General features: G+C 42.7%; 1 protein-coding gene across 1 annotated transcript in view; it reads left to right on the top strand.

Annotated features, from left to right (window-relative positions):
* Nucleotides 1–339: 339 nt before the first annotated feature.
* Nucleotides 340–23194, top strand: part of col7a1 (collagen, type VII, alpha 1) — a 48965-nt gene continuing 26110 nt past the window's right edge. Inside the window, exons 1-63 of the mRNA XM_076110677.1 lie at nucleotides 340–403; nucleotides 502–682; nucleotides 792–948; nucleotides 1056–1149; nucleotides 1251–1409; nucleotides 1567–1724; nucleotides 2011–2140; nucleotides 2284–2403; nucleotides 3371–3526; nucleotides 4070–4189; nucleotides 4297–4440; nucleotides 7345–7461; nucleotides 7788–7934; nucleotides 8107–8232; nucleotides 8349–8495; nucleotides 8931–9053; nucleotides 9291–9557; nucleotides 9743–9886; nucleotides 10018–10149; nucleotides 10972–11118; nucleotides 11580–11708; nucleotides 11789–11938; nucleotides 12033–12169; nucleotides 12289–12415; nucleotides 12507–12650; nucleotides 13144–13313; nucleotides 13510–13551; nucleotides 13714–13740; nucleotides 13836–13880; nucleotides 13982–14101; nucleotides 14185–14256; nucleotides 14352–14387; nucleotides 14472–14525; nucleotides 14660–14734; nucleotides 14939–15052; nucleotides 16309–16335; nucleotides 16429–16482; nucleotides 16592–16663; nucleotides 16747–16806; nucleotides 17166–17201; nucleotides 17284–17328; nucleotides 18080–18115; nucleotides 18226–18270; nucleotides 18391–18426; nucleotides 18569–18604; nucleotides 18721–18753; nucleotides 18854–18925; nucleotides 19031–19087; nucleotides 19308–19343; nucleotides 19435–19515; nucleotides 20209–20244; nucleotides 20356–20400; nucleotides 20506–20577; nucleotides 20715–20759; nucleotides 20846–20881; nucleotides 21017–21058; nucleotides 21222–21302; nucleotides 21469–21504; nucleotides 21629–21664; nucleotides 21912–21992; nucleotides 22102–22137; nucleotides 22806–22877; nucleotides 23027–23071. Of these exons, the coding sequence (XP_075966792.1) occupies nucleotides 340–403; nucleotides 502–682; nucleotides 792–948; nucleotides 1056–1149; nucleotides 1251–1409; nucleotides 1567–1724; nucleotides 2011–2140; nucleotides 2284–2403; nucleotides 3371–3526; nucleotides 4070–4189; nucleotides 4297–4440; nucleotides 7345–7461; nucleotides 7788–7934; nucleotides 8107–8232; nucleotides 8349–8495; nucleotides 8931–9053; nucleotides 9291–9557; nucleotides 9743–9886; nucleotides 10018–10149; nucleotides 10972–11118; nucleotides 11580–11708; nucleotides 11789–11938; nucleotides 12033–12169; nucleotides 12289–12415; nucleotides 12507–12650; nucleotides 13144–13313; nucleotides 13510–13551; nucleotides 13714–13740; nucleotides 13836–13880; nucleotides 13982–14101; nucleotides 14185–14256; nucleotides 14352–14387; nucleotides 14472–14525; nucleotides 14660–14734; nucleotides 14939–15052; nucleotides 16309–16335; nucleotides 16429–16482; nucleotides 16592–16663; nucleotides 16747–16806; nucleotides 17166–17201; nucleotides 17284–17328; nucleotides 18080–18115; nucleotides 18226–18270; nucleotides 18391–18426; nucleotides 18569–18604; nucleotides 18721–18753; nucleotides 18854–18925; nucleotides 19031–19087; nucleotides 19308–19343; nucleotides 19435–19515; nucleotides 20209–20244; nucleotides 20356–20400; nucleotides 20506–20577; nucleotides 20715–20759; nucleotides 20846–20881; nucleotides 21017–21058; nucleotides 21222–21302; nucleotides 21469–21504; nucleotides 21629–21664; nucleotides 21912–21992; nucleotides 22102–22137; nucleotides 22806–22877; nucleotides 23027–23071 (5664 nt within the window). The remainder of the gene's footprint in view (nucleotides 404–501; nucleotides 683–791; nucleotides 949–1055; nucleotides 1150–1250; nucleotides 1410–1566; nucleotides 1725–2010; nucleotides 2141–2283; nucleotides 2404–3370; nucleotides 3527–4069; nucleotides 4190–4296; nucleotides 4441–7344; nucleotides 7462–7787; nucleotides 7935–8106; nucleotides 8233–8348; nucleotides 8496–8930; nucleotides 9054–9290; nucleotides 9558–9742; nucleotides 9887–10017; nucleotides 10150–10971; nucleotides 11119–11579; nucleotides 11709–11788; nucleotides 11939–12032; nucleotides 12170–12288; nucleotides 12416–12506; nucleotides 12651–13143; nucleotides 13314–13509; nucleotides 13552–13713; nucleotides 13741–13835; nucleotides 13881–13981; nucleotides 14102–14184; nucleotides 14257–14351; nucleotides 14388–14471; nucleotides 14526–14659; nucleotides 14735–14938; nucleotides 15053–16308; nucleotides 16336–16428; nucleotides 16483–16591; nucleotides 16664–16746; nucleotides 16807–17165; nucleotides 17202–17283; nucleotides 17329–18079; nucleotides 18116–18225; nucleotides 18271–18390; nucleotides 18427–18568; nucleotides 18605–18720; nucleotides 18754–18853; nucleotides 18926–19030; nucleotides 19088–19307; nucleotides 19344–19434; nucleotides 19516–20208; nucleotides 20245–20355; nucleotides 20401–20505; nucleotides 20578–20714; nucleotides 20760–20845; nucleotides 20882–21016; nucleotides 21059–21221; nucleotides 21303–21468; nucleotides 21505–21628; nucleotides 21665–21911; nucleotides 21993–22101; nucleotides 22138–22805; nucleotides 22878–23026; nucleotides 23072–23194) is intronic.

Below are 23194 nucleotides of genomic sequence, written 5' to 3'. Positions count from 1 at the left end.
TGGGCTGCAGCTGAACAGGAAAGTGAAAATCAGGCGACCAGCAGAAACAGGAAATTTGATGGGGATGAATAGTAAGTAGCTGAGGGGTTGGTGACAACACAGACTAATATAACCTGGAGACGCAAGGAAACGAAGAGTAGTCGTTATAGCAAAAAACGAGGCCCTTCAATGTCTGCAAGCATGAATACTGAAACTACCAATCGATGGATGTTAACAGAGAATGTAAAAGCAGTATAATATCACAACTGTGTAATGTGCTCAGACTGTTTTGTAGTGAGTTGCAATAGTTTGTGACATAACAAAGGTTTTATCTGCTCTTTGTGAACCCAGGTTGTGAAGATGTGGAGCTGGTTTTTCGCTGCGACTGTCCTCCTTTCCTCCATGAAACGGATTGAAGCTCAGGGTATGAATAACTCTATAATTCTCCTCCTCAAAGTGTTATCCTCAGGTGGGTGTCTGTTTATGTGCTCACATGTATTCTCCATGGCTTTGTATTTGCAGGCAGGTGTAATAATGTGCAAGCAGCAGATATTGTTTTCCTGGTTGATGGGTCTTCCAGTATTGGCCGAGCTAACTTCCTGCAGGTGAAAGGCTTTATTGCTGGGATCATCAAGCCATATGCCAGCTCTGTCAGCGAGTCAGGGATACGGTTTGGGGTCATACAGTACAGCGACACCTCCAGGTGACTGACAGGATTAAGATTCACCTCATTACTTTCCTGTGCATGCAATGGAAAAGCATCTTACAGCAGGTGCAGAAATATGTATTAATGTGCATTTCTCTCCCTCCAGAGTTGAATTTACATTTAGTACTTACCTGGTTGGAACTGAGCTGGTCAACGCTGTAGAGAATCTGAACTATAAGGGTGGAAACACACGTACTGGTGCTGGTCTCAAGTTTGTCACTGATAACTTTTTCAACCCTGCGTCCAGTCGGGATGTAGCAAAGGTCTGAGGAGCAGCCATTCTTTGGGGGTTCATAATCATGAAACTGCATATTAAACACAGCACCTCTTGTGTTACTGATTCTCCCTGTGGGTCCTCTTTAACTTTCAGATCACTATCCTCATCACAGACGGAAAGTCACAAGACGGTGTAGAAGAACCGGCACAGAAGCTGCGCAGTCAAGGAGTGCATGTTTATGCAGTCGGTAGGTGTCTACCGTGCAGTTTCTCCTTTCTTACTCAAAGTAGTTTCTTTTTTTTTTTACCTGCTTCTGAGCCACCGGGATTATTTTCTCTGGTTTGTTAGGTATAAAGAGTGCAGACATGAAGGAATTGGCTAAGATTGCCTCCCAGCCCAGCAGTGATTTCATCTCCTTTGTTGGGGACTTCAAACTGCTGAACACACTTCTTCCTCTTGTGAGCCCCCAAGTGTGTTCCAAAGCAGGAGGGGTCTATGCTAGTGATGGTATGTGGGTTACATAAATAACATAACATCAGTATATCAAAATACACACAGTCAAAGATAAATGTCTTATTATTATCTCAGACTTTATTGTGAGATCGTAAACCTCCATTTAATTGTATCTGTCTCCTGCTGCTTCCACTCTCTTCTCTCCTTTCAGAGGCCTTTTCTGGTCCATCCAACATTCAGTTCACAGGCCAAACGTCTGATACTCTCAGGTTTCGCTGGAGTGCAGCAGGGGGGCCTTTGAGTGGCTATGTGGTCCAGTATGTGCCGCTCTCTGGTCTGGGTCAACCTATCACTGCAGAGCTGCGTCAGGTGAGTCCAGGTGTTGGATGAATATGCCCGACACATGGTGATGATCTAGATTGAAGTAGCAAATTGCGAGAGAATCACGTGTCTTTAGGCTGAGTATAAACATGTCTAATGGGTGGGTCTTCTTTGTGTAGATGCTGTAGAGTTTAAAATTTGGCAGAGCAAAGAGTGAAATTCCCTTCTCCTGCAGACATGGAATGTCATGGCTTACCAATCTATTTCAGTCATTCACTTTGCAAAAAGTTGTTTTAGTATTGACTGCTTACAAAAATGGCCGCTCTCTCTACAGGAGACTGTCTCTGCCAGTCCGCGGACCTTTACCGCAAAAGAGCTGAGGTCGGGAACAGACTACCTGGTGACTATCATCGCCCAATACCCCAACAGTGTGGGGGAGTCTGTTTCTGCCAAGCAACGGACCAGTGAGTAAAAAGTGAAGGATGAAATGTCAGCAGGGAAACCTGCCAAAATGCTGGAGCAACCTCTCTCTCACAAGACAGAACCCTTACTGTTGAATTTATTACAGTCATATACCTGCAGTGTCTTATTTCTAATCCTCCTATAGGGTCTTTGCCAGGGGTCACCAGTCTCCGCCTGGTCCAGGCAGGCTTCTTCTCTCTTTCTGTGGGCTGGGATCAGCCTTCGTCTCCTGTGCAGGGCTACAGACTCACCTATGGACCACGAGGTCAGGCACACACACATACCTGTCGACCTGTCTTTCTCTTTCTGTCTGCCGCTCATCTGACTTGTGCAAAAGTGTGTTTCAATAACACTTACGTTACATTAGCAGCATCTTCTCTTTTGAACTTAAAAAAAAAAACGGACTTTGTACTTTGTTGTGGCAGAATTATCTTGGCACAAAACTAATCTTCGCAGAATGAATAATTACAGTAAAAATGGAGGAAAAGCTACAGGACTGAGGGAACATGAGGAACATGAGCTTCTCTATCACCTTACCGCCCTCAGGCACTGGCTGTCAGTTAGGATTTTTATTGCCCAATCATTACTTAAATATTGGATACATTTTTATCATCAGCAGACTTTAAATTAAGATGGAGAGTGAAAACCTTCAGTTATGTCACGGACCGTCAGTCATTTTGTCCTCACATTTCTAGAGACAGGGTGTGGCATAGATTATAACAGTGTTAAGATGTCTAGGTGCTTTTGCCGTGATTCAGGAGAGAAAAGTGGCCCCTGAGGGCTGATATAAACAGTTTCTCCAGTCTCACATGGAGATCCTCCTCTGACTAGTTGGGTTGGCACATACTGTATGTGAGGGTATTTAATTGAGGCCAGCGTGTATCCTTCAATGAGAAGGGTTTAATGTTCCTGTGTCTGCTGTTACTCTCACTGATAATTCAAACAAACAAGACAGATACTGACAGGCACCCACGCACATACATTAGTTGCACACACACACACACACACACACACACACACACACACACACACACACACGTGCACGTCCTCTGAACCATACTTCTCTACAGTTGGCTGGCTGCCATACTTAGGCTTTGTTGCGTGTGAGGACACCTCTTATATTTTATGACATACTGTACAGTATAATCTGTGATTGCTATCAGTGCATTCATTGATCCTCTGCATGCCCTCCATGCCTACTTGCCCTGTCTATTGTGTGTTTGGATGAGCAGGTCAACCAGCAGCTCAGCTGTTGGAGCAGTCTCTGTCTGCAGACTCCACATCTGTCACCTTGGAGTCACTTCAGCCCGACACAGAGTACGTCGTCAGCCTCTATCCCCTGTTCCCCCGGAACTCTGCATCTCCGTCCATCCTCAACGCCCGCACATGTGAGTCCACCCTGTCCTTTGGTACTGTTATACGATGATGCAAGTGCTTGTAATGTAATCATAATCAGTCGACAAAGTATAATACAGTTGTAGATTTTGGGATAAAATTACATGATGGAGCAATATTAAAACAAGTGTTAGGTACAGCATTTGTAGGGCTGGGCGATATGCAAAAAAGAATCATGATATAGGTAATTTCACATCACGATATAGCATGTTTTCTGGTTATTCAATAAATAAATAGTCTATATGAAATAACCACATGGTGAAGCCTATTGAGTTAGTATGTGCTTGTTATTATCAATCTAGACGACGTAATTGTATATTACGATATCTTAACATATGATTTAATCACGATATGATTTAATTGAAAGATGATCAATTATCCGATTGAATAATCGCCCAGCCCCCAAGTACGTACGTTATACAGTATATGCACAGAATACGGTACACATTTTTAGTGATACTGTTTCTTCGGAATGGGTTTCAGTATTATTAGTAAATATTATTCAAAGTGTCTGTTCATGTTTTTGCATGTGTCAGTGCGCCTTGAGGCAGTGCAGCAGTTATCAGTGGAGACGGAGTCAGAGGGCAGCGTCCGTGTGCGGTGGAGAGGTGTCATTGGTGCGCGGGCCTACCGTCTGGTCTGGGGACCATTTACAGGTCAGGACAAAGCCGACATGAGACAGCATCTTGTCATTTCTGTCAGTATTTTATTTTTACAAATTTGCATAAAATCTGCATATATTTTTGTTTTTCTGTTCACAAAGGTCGAAATGTCGAGACGGTGGAGGTTGCTGGTGAGTTTCACACTTTGTCCAGTCTGCAGTCCGACACCGAGTACATCGTCACCATCATCCCGCTGTATGAGGGCAACACTGAGGGCCCGGTAGCAACCGCCAGGTTCAAGATAGGTAGGTGTGGGTTCAGTAGTTCAACACCAAACATCTGTCTCTGCTCTCTGTGAAGTTTTCTGTGTTCATTGCAATTTTTGTAAACTGCTAATTGCCACATGGCACTAAATGACAACCTTTTTTTATGTTTGTGCTTTTTAAATTGGTGATCGTAGTAAAATAATGCTTGTTTAATAGGTGCTTGCTTTCTGTTGTGTCCTGCTAAGTGCAGGGACAGGAAGAGAGACAGACAGGATGTGCCAACAGTCTCCTCTGCTGTTCGTCTCTCTTCTGAAAACCTTCACATGTTACCGTTTAGCTTTGTTTAAGGAACATTTCGAGCACACCTACACACTTATTACACGCACACATCATCTGTCTCTCGTGAGTAAGGCCCATATGGTCGGTGGGACCAGTGCTTTTTGAATGAAGACTGAGTCACTGCGTGAGCACTGTACTGAGCAGAGAGCCGGCAGAAATGGAGTACTAAAACCCTTTTGTGTGGTCTAGTTCTGCAATCAAAGAAGGGAGATATACACAGTGCTCTACACACTGCACACCACATTAACTTAGACTGCAGCTGAGCTTGTTCCTCTCTTGTTTATTCCGGTGTAAACTTGTGGAGAAGCAACTATTTGTGGTGTCTGTCGTTTGTGATGAGTTGTTTGTTCCTTCTTATTAGGAAAACATGTTGACCTTTTTTCTGTTTTAGTGAAGAACACATTGAATGACGCCTTCATGTCTATTTGCAAATGTGTATATTCAGCAGTACCATGAAGTCTTCTTACATGTAGGATGTCTAACATTACATTCTAAACAATATATCAAAGACTGCATGACATTTAAAGTTTAAGTTAAATGTTTATGTTTCGGGTTATGTTTATCTTCCCAACCACTTCAAAAGCTTTGTGTGGCATTCAATCCAGCAAAATGTGACATTGAGTAAAATGTTTGAATTTGTTCGTGTATGGTCTGAATCTGAGGCCTAAAAGAGACATCAGCCACTGGTCTGTAGGCTTTTTTCTGACACCTGGCACTTTCTTGTTGATTTGTTGTTCGTCTCACGAACAAGAAAAGACCTGTGGCCACATACAGAATCAGAGAGAAAGTGTTTCGTGGGTCTAACCTGTGTGATAATTTACTGCCTCTGTAGCGGCGATAGAAGGCCGGAAGGCATTACGTTTTCCATCCGTCTACCCGTCCTACTCTCATCAATGTGATGTCTCAGGAGCGCCTTGAGGGAATTTCTTTACATTTTTTTGCTTAAAACCTCCACTTTGACTCAAAAATGAACTGATTCGATTTTGGTGGTCAAAGGCCACTGTGACCTCACAAACCACATTTTTGGCCATAAAACAAGAATTCATATGCTGATTATGACAGAATTCGACAGAAATGTCTTATGGGATTAAAGGATAAGTGATGACATTTTATACCCCAAAGGTCAACTTCACTCTGACATCATATTGTTCATATCTGGCCACTATACAGCACCATAATAACTCGGGAACAGAAGGGAAGATTGTGACCATATTTCACATTTTGTCGGATACTGAATGGGTGACACTAATCTTGGGTGCCCACCTTGAAACTGGTGATTGTAAAGATCTTCTATGCTGCCGGGTTGAAGATGTGTGTGTGTGTGTGTGTGTGTGTGTTTGAAGCATTCACGTTTTATAATTTGTTGCGTCTTTGCAGCAACATCCATATTTAAAGCATTGTCCACTGTCATGGCTACAATTTTGTGTTCTATTAGAATCAGCTTTATTGGCCGAGCATGTGAACAAGGAATGTGACTCGGCTTTGTTTCCCTCACAAAATGTGCACACTAATAGACACACAGCATAACAACAAAGCTTAACAAAGTCAAGTCAAATGGATTTTATTATAGCACAGGGTGATCCTGTTCCTTTGGTAGTCCACCACTTTAAGCTCATTGGTTTTGCTGACATTGAGCTTCAGTGATTGTCTTCGCACCATAGGATGAAACTCTCTATCAGTCCTCTGTTCTTCTCTGTAAAAAAAACTGTCTCTAAGTGAAGACAGCATGTTTTCTTACCTCCTCAAAACAGTCGTTTTTGTATTGTTTCGCAACAGATTCCTGAACGTTCTGGCATGAAAATATGCAGGTTGTGTATGTGAATATCTTAAACTACATCTGGCTGCAGTACAAATGAATTGTGGATTTGGTATGGTTTCAAAGAGGCATGTTATTTCATGACCACTTTAGTTGGTTTAGTTGTTCTCTGTTTAGCTCTTTTTTTTTAAGTACCCTCAATGATCTGTTATTTTTTATGTTAGGACAATTGGAACAAGGCTTTAGAAATATTTGTTCTTCTTTTAAGAATTATTAGATGGCTTAATTGATTATGAACTAACTTTGGTTTGTCTGTCTGTCGGAGGAGGAGGAGGAACATCCTCTTTTAAAGCAAGGAGTAGAAGCTCCTCAGGGGGAGTTCATTGTTGAAGTTAGTTCAGTTCAGGTGCAGACCTGCCGGGAGCTTGCTGCAAGCCTCGCCTTTTTTTCAATTGACTTATGGATTTCCTTATGTTATTTAGAAACGTTTTTTGTATGTAGTGTAGTGAAATGTAGTGTAGTATAAACTCAACAAAACCAGCCTGCTTGCTCTTCGGCCATTCAGCCAATCCTTGAAATACCCGCTTGATTTGACTAGTTTAGCCTGCTGAAGCCTTGTATTAGCGTCAGCTGAACTTAAACTGCATTTGTACAGAGAACAGGCACTGTGTGTTTTGTCCCCATCGCATTGAAATCACTTTAGGGAGGGATCTCTCTTTGGCCAGTATTGTTTTTAATAATATGAATCTACCATTAACTTATTTTACTGATTGATTGATGGGAATAGAGCTTTACTTGTGATGTGTTACATAATGACATACATGTGATATATTATGTCTTTACCTCAGAGCGACAGGAGCAGCAGGTGCTCAGAGCAGCCACCACCGGCCCCTCCTCTATTCGCCTCACCTGGAGAATCATTCAGTCATCTCGAGGGTACCGCCTGGACTACATGGCTGGGGAAGGTGAGATGTGCATGACATACGCAGGCTCAAACATTCAATTGTTCCTTTTGTAGTGTTTTTGTACATTACACGTAACATTCTGTAGATTTAAGGATGGATATTATGATGGTCACAATAAATCATTTTGATGTCAATATACACAACAGTAAAACTATGTGTACTGTATCCCAAATATATATTTTTATATAATTTTTGACTTAAATATAGTCAAATACTGTAGTAAATGCCAGCTCCACTTCTAAGTTGCAGGTAATAGGACGAGTATACTGTACTGCAGGTATATTGAACATAAAACCACTGATCTTGGATTGTTGCTCTCTCTCCAGGAGGCCGTGTACAGAGCCTAACCTTTCCTAGAACCACTACCAGCTATGCGCTAACAGGCCTTCAGCCTAACACAGAATATATCATCACCCTGTACACCCTGTTCGAAGGCCGTGAGGAGGCCACACCTGTCACCACCACATCCAAAGGTCAGTACCTCAGCCTGGAGGCACACAACTCTGAGTTCATTTTAGGCGGATTTATGGGTCATAAATATGCTGGGGTTGAATTCCAAGGGAATATGTGTTCCTGTAGATATGCTTAAAAGCTTTTGCGCTTGTATCCATGTTTCATGAGTGTCCTGATTCTCTGGTGTTGCAGAGGGACAGCCAGTGGGGAGGGTGTCCAACCTGAGGGTTGTGGAGTCTCTGGGCAGCACGGTCAGACTCGGCTGGACGGGTGTAGCCGGGGCCACACAGTACCGCATCATTATACTGAACACAGAAGGTGCACTGAAGCATTTTTATTCATTGTTTTATTTTCCATTTTGATGATTGAATGCTCAATTATGAATGAAAACATTCTTGTGAAATAGTGTCTCTGTTTGTGTCACGACATGTCAGCAGGATCAGAGGAAATACGGCGTATCCCTGGAAACCAGACGACCCTTGACCTCAGAGACCTGACAGTGGGAGTGTCTTTTGGTGTCAGTGTCACAGCGCTGGTGGGAGAAAATGAAGGGGACCCAGTTACTGTTTACATCAAACCAGGTGGGTTGAGCAGTGTCGCTGTGCTGCTGTGGGAATCATCCTGAATATCAGATAACTAAAAGTGCTATCTTATTCATAATGTAATTCATTCTGTCACGGTTAATTTCTTCTTTCTTCTTTACGGTATCTTGACATTTTTCAGTAACTTTGATGTACAAACACAATAGCTGTTGTGATTAAAGTCTCTCGTTAATTTTGCAAAATCAACCCCACTGGTCTGAACAATGCTGTCCACATATACTTATATTATATATACCTGTGGACATCTAGATGAATATCTTTTAAAGACGATAGTCTTGATTGGGATTTTTGGTGTACAAGCTTTTCTCTTTCTACCTGTTGTTTCCCTCGAAGTAAAATACTTGCGCTTGCTTTCTTAAATTGATATATACATTGAATTTTGTCACATGAGGCCCTGTCTGCCCTTCATTTCAGAGCAAGGTGCTGGCAGAGTGACTAACCTCAGAGTGTCCAACACAAACAGTCGCAGAATTCTAATTGCCTGGACAGGTGCTCCAGGGGCAACAGGTTACAGGGTTACTTGGAGACAAGGCAACAGTAAGTGTTTCATGTCACAACGCGTTTGTGAGTTTATCGTTTTAAGTCAAGTATTATTATATTAGTCTTTACATCTAATTGAAGATTGCGCAAAAGCTGTTTTTAGATCTTATTTCATGATCCTTTAAAATAACAAAAGCAGCAGACTTTGAAGCTGAATTTGTTTAACATATTTACTTAAAAGTCCGTTTTTTTTTGTGTGCAGAATTTTATTCTACCTCACGTTCTGCCTTGTAGATGCAGAGCAGTCCCGTGTTCTAGAGGCGGGGGCCACGGCCTTCACCATAGACGGCCTGCAACCAGATGAGGCGCTGGTAATTGGTGTTGCATCTGTGGTTGATCAACGGGTTGGAGAGGTGGTCACACTGTCTAGTCGGACTAAACCCAACGGTGGATCAGTGGCTGGCCTTCACATCGTTGACGTCACATCTCAGAGGATACGCATTGCATGGTCACGTTCTACGCGTTCGACTGGCTATAAGATCACTTGGCGCACTGGTGATGGTACGCAATGATTGGCATTAATACTCAGTGTTTTAAAGACACAAGATACATCCAAATACATGATAACATTATAAAAGCTTAGTGTGTAGATTTAGGTAGTGATCTGGCTGTCAGCCTCTTCTATCCTCACGTATCTGTAATTGGAGGAACAATTTCCATTTCTCTGCTATGTTTTGCTGATGCAGGAGTTGAATCAACTCGTAACGTGGCCGCCGACATCTCTTCCTTCACCATTGATGGGCTACAGTCAGATTCAGCCTACAACGTATTCGTTTCTTCACTCACTGGCTCTCGAGAGGGAAGTCCTTCCACCCTGAGTATCAGAACAGGTACCACACCGAATCTGTCTAATACACATTATTGCTGTTGTCCAGAGTGTCGTTTGGGAGAAGAACTTGACTTTCAGTAGGGTAATACTACATAGAATATCTGACTGATTGTTTTCCATCCCGACCTTCAGAATCTGATAGATCTGTGGTCGGGACTGTGACGTCACTGCAAATCCAGGAGGGCCGTGGAGAGGTTGTCCGAGTCACTTGGGTTGGTGTGCAGGGAGCGACGGCTTATCGTGTGTCTTGGAGGAAAACGGATGGTAGATCTATTGCTGGTCCATTTCACTTTTGTTATCAAGTCCTAAATATAAATCTAACATCTCGCAAGCATTAATTAGCCCTTAAAGGGATAGTTTGGATGTTTTGAAGTGGGTTTATATGAGGTACTTATCCAAAGTCAGTGTATTACCTACAGTAGATGGCGTTCGGTACACTCCCAGTTTGGGGAAACAGAAACCACAGTTACCGCACGGAAGCAAAGCAATGTACTGCAGCAAAACGTAAAGAAATCAATATCAATATCCGTTTAAGTGTGTGCTATATAAAATATATTTTCAGCGCTTTACCTTGCCGTCAGTGAGCCGAGGGGGAACTGAAGCCAATATATCCGTCTATGTCTCTGCAAAGCCACAAGACACCAATGACAAAAAACGTAATTGTGCCTTGCAGAACACGGAAGTTGCTGGTCTACCGCTGCCTTGATCGGTTAGTTAGTTTGTGTTATTGTGTGACTTTGGCTCCAAAATAACTCTATATAACACCAAAGCGTTTTAAAGGGTTAAGTTCACTTAAGCTCATAGGCTTACTTAAAAAAAAAAAAAAAATCACTTTCTTTTAGGTGGCTAAAATACGTTTTGCTGCTGCCCCCGGCCACATCACTACATTGCTTTGCTCTTGCCTCAGTACTACTGTCTGTTTCTCCAAACTAGGGGAGTGCCCACCATCATCTACTGTAGGTACAACACTTACTATGGATAAGAACCTCATACAACCCCACTACAAAACATCAGAACTATCCTTTGTAAAAGGTTTAAGGAGAGCTGTGTCACCCCACTCACTCTTGCAACTATGTGCTGCTGTAGGTGGTGATGAGAGGAGTCAGCTGCTGGGGGGTGATGTGACAGCAGTGGATTTAGACCAGTTGGACCCCGGAGCCCAGTACGAGGTGCAGGTCATGGCTTTAGTTCAAAACAGAGAGGGAACCCCTGTGTCTGTCAGAGTCACCACACGTGAGTCCTCTCTTCCTATATTAGTTCAAGGTTCTGGCAGATTTGTTAAACCCCCGAAAACGTTTTGACTGGAGGAAATTAACAATGGATGTAAGGAGTTTTCTGAAATGAATGGATGGATTAAACAGTACTTTACATTTTTCAATAAAAGTAGTTCACAAATGCTGAATATGGTAAAAGTACAACATACTACACATTGCACTGTAGGCCTCAGTAATATAAGCAAGTAATATAAAATAAGTCTTACCCTAAAACAATACAGTATTTAGTCACTAAGTAAAACCGCATAAGTCACTGAGAAGCCTTTGAACTTGATGTGTAGGTATGCATGGGAATGATTTCTTTCCTGAGTGCAATAGTTCAATATTGCACGATATACAAAATCTTATGTTTCAAGAAATATATTGGATGAAATGTCAAATGTAAATGTCATTGCTGCCTCTCTTTATCCGTGTTTACAGCTGGTAGCCCCACCCCTCCAGTAACTATAACTGTACGAGTGGCAGAGATTACCCAGAATTCTATGCGGATTGGGTGGACTCGACTACCAGGTGCCACAGGATATATTCTACGCTGGAGAGAGGAGACAGGTGAAACATGTTATTATATGTGTTATAATTTACTTTTTAAAGACTCTGCCTGCATCATTTTAACTGTTCACATCTCTCAGAGGTTGGTCGAGGCTTGTCTGTTACGCTCCCTGCTGCATCCAGCTCTTACCAGGTGACTAGGCTGCGTTTGGGCCGTCGTTATCGCGTTACGGTGCAGCCCACCTTTGAAAATAGATTGGGAACTGAGAGTTCTGTTGTTGCACGCACTGGTAACGCATCAACACCCTCCTCTTTCATATACTTACCATACTTATAAACACCTCTTGATAGCGTACTTAACCCTACAAACTTCGCTGTCAACAGTTTGTGTGGGCGGGCGTCTGGATGTGGTGTTTCTGGTCCCGGCATCCACTGATCGGATTAGCCTCGCAAGACCTCTGCGCGAACTGCTAACAAGTGCAGCTGGGTCGCTCGACACTATCGGAGCCAACGACTCTCAGGTACTGCTCTTGAAGAATACATCTCTCAACAGGACCTGGGGAGGCTGTTTGCTCACAGAATCTGATGGCACGGTCACTTATAGCTGTCTAACATTTTGATTATATTCTGCCTGTTTCAGTTTGGAGTTGTAGTATACGGTTACAGACCCAAATTATGGTTCCTGCTTAATCGCCATGGCAGGTATGACACACTTCTTCAAGAGATCCAGTCCACACCATTTGATGAAAGTCCCGGGAATAACGTTGGTCAGTGTTTTCCTCGCCTTTTCTGTACTTACTGCTCAATGTATGTGTATGTGAGTATATGAGTTGTGATATTGTCTGTCTCCCTCTGCAGGTGAGGCGGTGACATACACCAGGCAGTACCTTCTGACCCCCTCAGCTGGACGGAGGCCGAGGGTCCCTGGTGCCGTCGTCATCATTGCAGACAAAATATCAGTTGACAACCTGACTCTCGCAGCCAACAGTCTCAGGGCTACAGGTGTGCTGGAGCAGAACAACAAGCAGTCACACTGCACTCATCTGTGAATGAAACTTATGCTTTAGCCTGGTTGGATGTAACTACCTGCAGCCACCAGATCACACAAGTTGGCTTCATCTGGACAATTTACTTTCAAGATTTCAGTCACAGTATATGTATGTAAATATTAACCCATAAAATGAACATTTGTATATCAATTACCGTTCGTTGATTCTCCGTTCACCGTGGAGGCGTGTGGGGAAAAACAAATTTTCTTCAAGGTAACACTGAGTGAGTAGTTGATATACAAATTATCATTTTGCAGAGGAAGTATTTTTAAGTCACTGGGCCTGTGACAGATGCCCCATCTGGAACTTAAACAAGTTGAAAAACTTAGAAAATATTTTTCTGAATTCACAAGAACTTCAACTACATGTAGACCTACTTTACACACAAATCCAAAATCCACCTGTGTTCTGTGAGACAAATGTCTTGTTGTGCGTGTGTCTGCTAGGTGTGACAGTGTTAGCAGTTGGTATCGACCAGGCGAATACCGAGGAGCTGCGGCGGGCAGTGACGGACGGCAGCACCCAGAACATCCTGTATGCCCGTGATGCAGCACAGTTGGACACCGTACATAGTGATCTGGCAGACTTGCTCTGTGGCATTGCCAGAATACCAGATGTAAGAAGAAACCTGGACAAATCCTATGTTTTGTTTATAGCCTTGTTTTTAAAGCTTTGTGTGATCTGTAGACAAATATTGCTTATGATACTTTGTAGCTTTTTTTGGGAAATAGCATGGATTAACTGTAATAAAGGAGGATGTAGTAGAAAAAAACCCTCTTTAATCTCAGCGTAATGTTTCTGTCCTTGTTTAGGTAGGTCCAGGTCCAGCGCAGTGTACCGTTCAGTGCCCTCAGGTGAGTTCTCCAGCTGTACTTTCATACAGCATCAAAACGTTGTACCTGTGATAATAATGTAGTACTATAGATTTATATACTGCCAGAAACATCCTTAAAGTTCTCTTGGCTCCTCCTCTCTCCTGTATGATTTCTAAATATAATCTTTCCTATTTATTTTAGGGTGAGAGGGGATATCGTGGAGAGACGGTACGGTGCAGAAAGTTGCAAAATATTTGACCACTCTCCTTGTAATTTGCATTTTCATCTTTTAAGGTGCCGTTTTGTTTTGTTTTACTCCGCAGGGTGAGACAGGCAGAGACGGTGTAGATGGGCGCAAGGGAGATTCTGTGAGTCATTCATTAACACTGACCTATTAACAGCAATGTACTGCTTTTTCAAAATACTATTGATTGTACATACTAATGTGGTGTCCGAATGTGTGGTGTAGGGTCGTGATGGTGTGCCTGGGAGGGAAGGCCCCAGAGGAGCTGAAGGACGCCCAGGTCCACCCGGCCAAACTATCCCTATTGACCCCTCAGTGGGGGGGAAAGGAGAAAAGGGGGAGAGAGTAAGTACAGCTAAGGCTATACCAAAACTGTACACACTTCCCTAATGAGGACTGAAGTAACAAGCGGTTTGTTTTCGCTTTAGGGTTTTCCTGGCATTGATGGAAGTTCAGGGCTGCCAGGACGACCAGGTTCTTCTGGAAATGCAGGAGTCCCGGTAAGTTTGAGGGAGCAAAACCCACCGACACATTGGATGTGTTCATGTTGCTGTGTTAACATAGAAGTAACAAAACAATGTTGTTCTTGGGTCAGGGTTCGCAGGGCCTACCTGGGATCAGAGGAGATCCAGTGAGTAACTCTTAACCTGCATACTTGTTAGGTGGACATTTAAATATATGAAGTACAACGCTTGCTACGTGTTTTCTGTTCTAGGGTGGAACAGGTGGGACAGGGCCGCTGGGGCCAAAGGGGGGTAAAGGTGAAAGGGTGAGCAGAGCGATCATTTCTTTTGCCAAAAACCACCTCACAAGTGTTTGTAGTTCCTTTGTGGCAGTTTGAAAGAGACGGAGAACAAAATGTGTGTGTGTGTGTGTGTTTACGGTGCTGTGCTGATGCTTCAGGGTGAATCAGGCTTGGCTATACCAGGAGGGGGTCTTCCTGGGAGGAAAGGAGAGCCAGGGATCCCAGGAATACCGGTAAGAAAGAAACCGGAGTGACTACAGTCCTAAATTAGCTTTGTATGTATTTGTAACATGTATCCTAAATCTCACGGTGGACGACACTCACACACACTCTCATCTGTAAAGTGATGTCCAGTTTAAACGGTTGTGTGTAGCTGTCTAGATGTTTTGGATGTACTCATTTCTGTATACTGACCAGTATTTATGTTGTGTACTCAGGGTACTCCTGGTCGGTCAGGCAGCGACGGGAGCAAAGGAGCATTTGGAGCTTCGGGGACACCTGGTCAGGATGGTCGCCCAGGTTTATCAGGAACGCCAGGACACTCCATCAAGGTGAGCGTCCTGCCCTGCTTCTCTCCCTTTCCCTCAATTTAGAAAGTAACTATAGTATGCCATCAGCTTTTAAAGAGTTCATCTTGAAAATACACCTGTCTGATATAATGTCCTAAAAGTGAGCATTCCATCACTCCTTAACGGAGCTAAAAGTATTTACTCTATTAGCCTAAATCCAAACTCGCAGTCAAAACACAAGCTGCCTTTGAGCACCTCTCTGTCCTGATTAAGCTGGATTTACCAACATCAGATAGTTTGCATCTGTCATCCCTTTGGCATTTTGGAGTGACATATAGCTGTGTTGGTTAACATGAGTGTGCTGTGTTCAGTTTACTAATGTAAGGATTTTTATGATTTTGAAAAAAATAATTTAAAATCACTCATTAAAACAATATTCAGGCTTTTTCAGGAGCTATTCAGTAGTTGTTGAAATTGTTTTTGCAGACATTAGATTTACAAGAAAGCATTTTACAGTTTCATATTCTTTCTTTCTTTAAACTCAGCCAATAAAAAATATAGATGTTGTTATTTTTAACCTTACTATGTTAATTATGTTATGAAATATTTGATAAAAGTGCATGCATGCTCTCATTTGATTTCCACGTACTAAAATATATATTTTTTTGTTAGATTGAGGCATTTTAGAGACCTTAATAAATTCTCAATGGAGTCTTTTGGCTCCAACCACTGCTTCAAGATGCAACTGTTATTGTCAGACTCAGGCACATGGTGGTAGCAGTGAGCCACTCACATATTTCTTCAGTGCTGGCTGAAGCATTTACTGTATGTGCCAGGAAAGCTGAGATTTTGTGGGTAGTTTTTGTTACACAATATAATTTTTAGTGTATAATTTCATTTCAAAGGTCAGGGTTTTTATAATGGTCTTAATCATTTATTTTTTTATTCTAGAAATGATCCCGATTAACGGCAAACTACCATTACAATAGTTTTTAATTCTTCCGGAATAGAAGCAATGGTTTTCTGCGGATTAAAAAGAATGACCAATAACTTATTTCTGTAATATAAAAAATGTAGTTTACTTCCTGGTTCTGTGTCGTCATCGGTTGTCCTTTTAAGCTTTTGCCTTAATGTCGCGCTATGTGGAGTAGCAGAGACGTGGGTTGTCTGTGTATCAACCTGTGAGTAAGTGTGTGTACGTCAATGTCTGTTATTATTTAGAAACGTTTCCTAACAACGTTCAGCATCCTCTCTCTCTCTCTCTTTCTCACACTCTCTCTCTCTCTCTCGTTGTGCAGGGAGACAAGGGCAGCTCAGGAGATAGGGTAAGTCACACCAGCTTGTCCTCTCACTGCAGAAATATTCTGAGGAGCACGTAAGCATAATGATCCTCAGCTCTTATCTCTCTTTGCTGACAGGGACCTCCGGGAGTCGGCAGCGGGGTGGCAGTGAAGGGCGAGAAAGGCTTCCCAGTAAGCGCTGTCAATCACTGCCGATGTGCTGACATGTTTAGTTTGCAGATGAACTCGGTGTGCATGTGGGGTTGTATTTTGCATTTACTAATTGCATTTTTATTATCAGGGTAGCCCAGGACCTCCAGGAGTTCAGAGTCCTAGAGGGCCAGCAGGACCTCAAGGCAGCAAGGGAGACAAGGTAGCTGCAGATTGGTTAAGTCTATGAATGTTTGAGCATGGGAGGTGTTTATCCCAGAGTGATGGCTTGTGGTTGTTTTTCAGGGCGATGGTGACGATGGGGTGCCTGGAGCTACAGGGAGACAAGGAGACCCTGGGGACAGGGTGGGTTGAGCACACAGTCATTTTAGATGGCTGATGTCAAGATGAGGAATCCGTTTTTTGCACAATAGAGCACTGACCTCTGCTACGCCCACACAATCCCATCACAATTTACAAACTTTTGATGTGTCTGTTTAAGACGCTTCTGTTTCTCACAATTTAAGAGATGTGAGCAAAGATATAAGGTGCTTTATAAATGTCCACATGGTTGAAACTATTCAGTTCTTTTGTGTACCATGGCCCTCTCCTGTCATTTTTGAGATTCCCTGCTAACTAATAAAAATTACAGAAATAAACAGGATTAAAACTTGACCTCCTTAGTGGAATTATTTATAATCCAGCATTTTGCTCATGTATTTCAGGGTCCCCGTGGGCCTTCAGGTGAAATTGGTGGCAAGGTAAGATAAAGGTAAGACAAATGACTTATTTTGTAAACTGTTAATAGAGGAATAACCTTTGTCACTCGCTCGATTCCGATAGGGTGACCGAGGACTGCCAGGTGAGGCTGGATCACAGGGAGACAGGGTGAGTACTGTGATGAGTGAATCAGTCAAGTATGTGCATGTCTGTCTGCGTGTGAGCGTCTGTGTGTGTGTGGGTTAGGGTTAATGACTATGGTCCATATTCACAGGTATGGCACCAGGTGCAGTGGCACATTTTACCACAGTGAAGAGCACACGCAATTTCAACAAAATTATTATTATTTTTTATGTACAATCTTGCTTAGCTTGATGTGCGTCTCATTAAGCTCACGTAGGTCTTAAAAATGTTCAAGTTATGAAATAAAGGTGGAGACACAGCAGCTGCCTCTTTCTTCTTCAGTCCAATAAATAATATGCTGCAGAGAACGTGTTCGTACCTGAACTGAGAGATAGCTTTAATGTCGATTCAACGTCTTGCCGTCCTCATTTTCTTTTTCGAATTCTTCTTTAGATGAGATGGACGTTTGTCTGTGCAAGTTTATGTTTATAGCTGTGCAGAATTTGTGGAGATGTGTTATAGGCTGTTAAATAAAGGAAATCCCTGAATTTTCCTGAAATGATACTTACTTGTAGATGAGCCGTTGCAAGTTAAGACGCTCCATTCATTTCTACGTAGCAACAAACCTTCCTAAGTAACTAGTTAGAGTGTGATCATTCTAAACGTTACGTAATGGACCTTTCTTTGCAAGATGCAGGGTTTGTTGACGGTGAGTCAGATAATCAAAGAAGAGTCGCAGAACATGCAATTTGACTTGAAAAACGTCAGTGAACCTGTATAATGTGTTTCTTTGCAGGGGGAGAGAGGACTGGCTGGTGAAACTGGGCAGAGAGTGAGTAGAGCAGAGTTGGTTAAGTTTTTAATTTAGATTAATTCAACTGTTGACATCCTTTTCCTTTTGGTTGGATTGTGTGCTTTTATCTGAATAATGTTTTGCCGCAGGGGGACCCAGGAAAGCCGAGCCTAGCAGGAACACCAGGGTTGAGAGTGAGTGACAGACTGCCATGTTGCTAATAACATCGGCGTTAGTTTCATACTTGCTGCATGGTCTGACTGTTATAAATGCATAGAGAGTCTCTTGAAGGAAGTCTTTCCCTTTGTCTCCAGGGCTTACCAGGGCCCAGTGGAGCGGCAGGAGAAAAGGTGAGCCTGATTAAATTAAGTGTAATCATACGAGAAGCAGCAGGCCAACAGGAACGTGACTCTTTCACGGAACATTTCATAATCTCATGTAATGAATTTTCATAGCGAAGATGAAAGAGCAGTTGCACCTGTCTGTTCCCAGGGAAACGAAGGTGCACGCGGGGAGCCCGGCAGAAGTGTGAGTTATCACATAATTGATCCGTCCTTTCATTTTGGATATGCAGTTAATGTCCGTGACAGTCCGAGTCTTTGTCTGTGATGACGAGTCCTTACTGTATTATTCAAATCACGCAGGCTCCAGTTATTCCCGGGAAGAAAGGGGACCAGGTAAGCTATCAAATTCTGTTCTCGTAAGACTTTTCCTTTTGCCAGAGCTCACCGTTCCTTCACTCTGACGTGTTTCCTCTCCTTTGCTGCTCTGCTTCAGGGGGACCGAGGCCTGCCTGGTACCGATGGGGCGAGGGGAGAAAAAGGAGAGCCCGCTCAGAGAGGAGAGAAAGTGAGAAGCCAGGGGGATGACGATGTTCATGGACATCTGTGTCTGCAGTACACATACACTCTGACCTCTGTCTAAATCACGTTTCCTTCTCTGTCATTCTGCAAGGGGTCTTCAGGGTCAGGAGGGTCAGCTGTTGGATCTAAAGGAGAACCGGGAGAGAGAGTGAGTTCACACCGGAGTCATAGTCACGCCTCTTTATCTACATCTACATGGTATTTTTGAACAACTTTAGCAAAATGATAACTTTTACAGCTGCTATGATATATTCCTGACAATTGCATCCATTATTCATGAAACATTCCCTCGTGCCAGCTGTCAGTGTAAGTCATGCCCCAAAACCGCTCCGTCCCAAAATACATAAAACATGTTGCTCTTCCCTCAGGGACTTGCTGGTATCGGTGGAAGGCCGGGTGCCAAGGTGAGAAGCCTGCTGTATTTTTTTTGTGTGTGTGTGTTTGTAGCCTTTCTGTTTATTTGATTGTCAATCTGGTCTTTTAACTGTTCTTTAGGGAGATGCAGGTGACCCAGCAGAGAGGGGGGAGAATGGGCGGCCAGGAATCCCAGGAAAGCCTGGTCTTGCTGGGAAAGAGGTGAGATTGGTGTTCAAACCTTAACTGTGGAAAGTAACATGATTCACTCTTGTTGTTAGCATTCTCCACGTAGAGCTGGAAGTAGGGCTGTGCGATAATTAATCTCAATTAATATTTTGATCGTTGACTAAGCATTTAAGTCATTTTTAATGTGAGGATATACTGGTTCTCTCTGTTTTATATCATTGAGAACTAAATATCTGTGGAATAAATATGTCAACTTAGGCCCTGAGAAATTGTCAATTTCTTCACAAATTTGTTACGTTTTATGGACAAAACCATTATTAAAGAAAATCAACAGGTAAATGAAAAGTTATTGTTAGTTGCAGCTCTAGTGATCTTATCACGTTATAATGTCTTTCCTGGAGTGGATTTCCTTACACAGTGAAGTAAGACATTACTCTCTTAAAATCATAGTCAAACAGTTGTTGTTATTGTTGCATGTTGGTCACAGTGCTATAATCAGACATCAGACTGCCTGTTGAGCTTTCTTCTTTTCCTTCCAACATGCATCTCTATCTAATGATGCCATCTTAGAGGTAAAAGTGACACTTGGTGTGCCTGACATGATATTTTCTAACAATTCGTTTTGTATATGTTCTCTGACCCTCTACTCAGTTGATGTTGTTGGAATTAAGGTGTCCTTCTAGTTAATATGTAAAATACTCATTATTATGAATATTTGTCTTAAAGGGAGAGAGAGGAGAGAAGGGTGATGAAGGCACACCTGTAAGTATAATACATCTCAATGACCACTCTCTTCATAAAAAGTGTGTTTATTTATAAAGATGAACCTGTACACGTCACTGCAAATGTCTATTTAAACTTGCTTTTCATCAGGGGGAGTCTGGACTTCCTGGGAAGGCAGGAGAAAGAGGACTGAGGGTAGGACAAGTGTATTTGACACATTTGAGAGTCAAGTTTTATTTCTAAAACGTCCATCTATGGAAAGTTCAGTAAACAGATATTTTTTGATTGACCGGCGTTTAGGGACTGGCTGGTCAGCCGGGTCGACCTGGAGAGAAAGGAGACTTCGGAGACCCAGGAGAGCACGGACGAAATGTGAGGCACACATTTATGTATCATCATACAGACAGCTTTTCAATATGCGCTTGTGATTTCCCACCGAAGCCTTGAGAGGAGAAACGGTGAGGAAGGTCAGCTGCTCCGTATATTTATTGACCTGTGTTCGATCATAGGGCAGCCCTGGATCCGCAGGACCGAGAGGAGAGAAAGGAGGACTGGTTTGTTGTCTGCGTTATTTTCACAAAGTACTTATAGAACTTTATATCTATTGTATTTATCTAAATATTTCACTTTCTTCTTAAAGGGACCCCAAGGGCCTCCAGGACCAGCAGGAAAAGTGGTGAGTGTGTCATTTTGATCACAGTAAACTAGAGTTAGGAACTACATTCTGCAGCATCTTTTTACCATTGAGAGAACTTCATATATAGCTCAACTCAATTCAACCCTGATACTACATATTTGTGTTCTTCAAAAGGCTGACATCCAGGGCCAGTTGAAAGGAGAGAGAGGAGACAAGGTATGTACCGTACCTGTGAAGAGCGTTCAAGTTCAAATAAGTATTCCCCCGAATCCAGTCTTATTGCAGACACTGTAGTTATTGCGGCCACATTGTGAAAAAAAACTCCGAAAAAATGTCATGATTAGCCAAAAGTTTTACCTCATGTTAATGTTATTTCCAGGGTGACGCTGGCGACCCAGGAGAGCACGGCGGCAGAGGTCAGAAAGGCGAAACCGCGACTCCCGGAGCCCCAGGCCTACGAGTGAGTTCGCCTCATTCTTGCAATTTGTAAATGCTTCTGTGAGCATCTGATAAGCCGCCGTACAGTACATGCATCTGTATGCACACTGACCCCTTTCCCTGTTGATTTGGTATGCATGACTGATGATCATTTGTGACTTCTTGTTCTTTCTCCGCTACTTATACAGGGTCCTGAGGGACTACGGGGACCTGCAGGCACAAGAGTGAGTTTGCTTTATGTCACTGCTTCTCTACTTCAATTTATTTGTATCACTAGATATCTGTTAATACCTGAATAATTTGCTAATTTTCTTCCACACACATCATTTTCTCTTCTATTGTTCACAGGGCGACACAGGAGAAAGAGGAGTGCCTGGAGAGAAGGTTTGAAATCAACCAGAGTGGCTGGTCCTCACAATCTTACCTACTGAACTCACCCAAGTCATTTAATAAACTGGCAGTTCTCGCTGTCCTTCTGTTTACCATGCAGTATTTCCTCAGTGTGATGAAGTGCAGAGGGGCTTGCAGAAAGCTTCATAGCCAAAAGTTGAATTCAGCCACACCAACTGTTTTCTAACTGTAGGCTCTAAATTCAATGTGATTTTCTAACCCTCAACATCTGTGTGATCAGGGAGAAAGGGGAACATCTGGGTTAGATGGACGCTCTGGTCTGGATGGTAAACCAGGTGCCGCTGGACCACCTGGGCAGAGGGTACTTTATGCCATCTCTTCCCCAAACTTTAAAACGCATTGTATGTGCAGCCTCACTGGGTTACGAATGTGTGTAGCTGTTGAGCTTTTGTTTTTTCTTTGTGTTACAGGGTGATCCTGGGAAACAGGGGGATCCTGGAAGAGACGTGAGTTTAATTTCTCCTGTTTGGTTGGTTGGAATATACAATTGGTCCTGATTTTGTATTAGTTATCAGTAATTATATGAAAATAGATGCTGATATTTTTGTCTTGCGTTCACTTTAGTTGTGAGATTTGTATTTATTTAGTGAGCAGTTTAAAACTGTTTTCTGATTTTAATAATATTATCCAAATTCTGTATCAAACACATTTTCAGTAAATGCATATCTGCCCCTGAATTGCAATCACATATGCACTTCACGTGTTTGTGCAGCAGAGGGCACTGTGGAGGTGGTGAAAATCCGTCTTCACTACTGTGGCGGGTTGCAAAAGCCGACTGTAGGGAAAGACATCGCGAGGCCAGTGCAGCGTCACATGAGACTATTACGTAATATCGACCACAATAATGATTCTGAAAGTCCTGCTAAATTTACAATTTAGTTAAAAAGTCTAAATCCTATTTGATGGGGCAGACACATGACGGCTCTATGACTGCTGCTGTCCATGCAAAACAAATTGCTGTTGTTAAACTACTAAATTAAACATATTCTCTTCTGCCCTTACATCCCCACAATACGGTGCTACATGTGAGCAGATCTTAATTAGTCTTAGCTAAGCAGGCATTTAGTCAGATTAAAAGTGAGATTAAACCGATCATTGTTGGTTTGATTAACAGGGTCTACCAGGACTTAGAGGGGGGCAGGGCCCCTCGGGGCCTGTTGGGCCTCCCGGCACTGCAGGGACACCTGTGAGTACACACACACACCCCGACGACCCGACACACAACCTTTCATTTTTGTATCAACGTGTCTCTCTATCAGTATCATCCATTGTTTTTGTTTCGTTACATCTCCACCACATTTACCTAGTGTCATCGTCCGTGTTGTTGTATTTCAGGGTAAAGCAGGTGACGATGGCAAAGCTGGTTCTCCTGGGAAAATGGTAACTCCTTGTTATAACACTTTTCTCAGCTGATATACTTCAGCATCTTCAATGTGATATAAACTCTTCCTAACATGACATCTTGCACATTTTATTAGTGACTCGACTGACATACTTTGATAT

The sequence above is a fragment of the Anarhichas minor genome, unplaced genomic scaffold (genome assembly GCF_050575085.1).
Source record: "Anarhichas minor isolate MPS153535 unplaced genomic scaffold, ASM5057508v1 ptg000043l, whole genome shotgun sequence".
NCBI lineage: Eukaryota > Metazoa > Chordata > Actinopteri > Perciformes > Anarhichadidae > Anarhichas > Anarhichas minor.
The sequence above is the reverse complement of the archived record's forward strand: the minus strand, read 5'-3'. Positions and strand labels throughout refer to the sequence as shown.